Here is a 1,251-nt window from a genome sequence, read left to right as displayed (position 1 = left end):
CAGTCCCTGCCACTCTCTCCTCATCAGTGTGTGTCATTTTTTCTACAGTTTTTTACCAGCCACCTTCCTCAGCACAATGATGATCCAGTAGGACTCTTTGGCTTTCTCCCAAGGGATATCCAAGATGTAGTCTCCCGGGAAGCACAGAAGGTGAGAGCCTGACAAGAGCAGGGAGATTTGTGCCAGGCGAGGTTTGCTGGAGCACTGCTCTGGCCTGAGGGACAGCACAACCAGCTGGGAATGTGATGGCTGTGCTGGTCTGGGCACAGGTAAAAGGCTAAGTACCCTGGTGACCCTGGGCCTGGCAACGGGTGTCAAGAGTGGGCTTGGCAGAGCCTGTCTGCTCCAGGAGGGCTGGCGGTACTGCTCTGGCCTATCCTGCCCCGGGGCTGGGGTGGCCTTGAACTTCCTGCTTCCCCTTACAGCCTCCAGTGAAGATCCAGACCTTGTTACTCTCAAAAGGAGTCTTCTGACAACTCCACAGATGGCGAGACCATCACCCGCAGCACCAGCAACCACCATACCAACCAGCAGGCAACTGAGAACAGTCTCTGGAATGTCCCTCACAGGAGATGAGCAGCTCCAGCCCTGACAGTCAGGTAACATTGGGGTCATCCCAGAGCACCTTCCCAGCAACTGAGGACAGCAGCTGCTCCAGCAGAGCAACAGCACTCCCACCAGCAGTGTCAGACCCCAAATTCATCCCGCAGATCCTGAAGTCACCGTGAGAGGAGCCGTGATAGAGCACCCAGTGCTGGGAGCTCCACTCACCGGTGGGACAGTGGGACAGGGACCCACCACTGACACGTCCCATGTCAGACAGGGAGGAGGAGCCCCCCGAAGTGAGGGAGCCAGGTGAGAGCAAAGTGCCCCTCCCTCAGCCTGGCAGAGGGGCTGTCGGGGCGGGCAGTACAGGTGCCATGCCCGGGGCCATTGTCTCTCTCCCCTCCAGCATGCCTGCTGTGTCAACAATCAGAGGCTGACCCGGACATCTGCGGGGAAAAACTCCAGATAAATGGGTTCTGTGTCCACGAGTTCTGCCTGGTGAGTAGCTCCGTGAGCCCCCTCCATTTTTTGACAGGCAATCCCTGCCACTCTCTGCTCATCACTGCGTAACATTTTTCCTGCAGTTTTTTGCCAGCCACCTCCTTCACCACCCGGTTCATCGAGTAGGACTCAGGATTTTCCTCCCAAGGGATATCCTAGATGTAGTCTCCCGGGAAGCACAGAAGGTGAGAGCCTGACAAGAGC

The 1,251-nt window shown here is 57.2% G+C and overlaps 1 protein-coding gene across 1 annotated transcript; it reads left to right on the top strand.

Annotated features, from left to right (window-relative positions):
* The first annotated feature begins 707 nt into the window (after positions 1 to 707).
* LOC113942623 (PHD finger protein 7-like) lies at positions 708 to 1,244 on the top strand. Its single transcript, XM_027633719.1, has 3 exons — positions 708 to 855; positions 953 to 1,044; positions 1,131 to 1,244. Exons 1-3 carry the CDS (start codon positions 813 to 815, stop codon positions 1,242 to 1,244), a joined length of 249 nt encoding a protein of 82 aa, XP_027489520.1. The 5' UTR covers positions 708 to 812.
* Positions 1,245 to 1,251: the final 7 nt, after the last annotated feature.

Source organism: Corapipo altera, unplaced genomic scaffold (genome assembly GCF_003945725.1).
Source record: "Corapipo altera isolate COAL_440 unplaced genomic scaffold, ASM394572v1 60829, whole genome shotgun sequence".
NCBI classification, from domain to species: domain Eukaryota; kingdom Metazoa; phylum Chordata; class Aves; order Passeriformes; family Pipridae; genus Corapipo; species Corapipo altera.
Note: the sequence above shows the minus strand (reverse complement) of the source record. Positions and strands in the feature narration are given on the sequence as shown.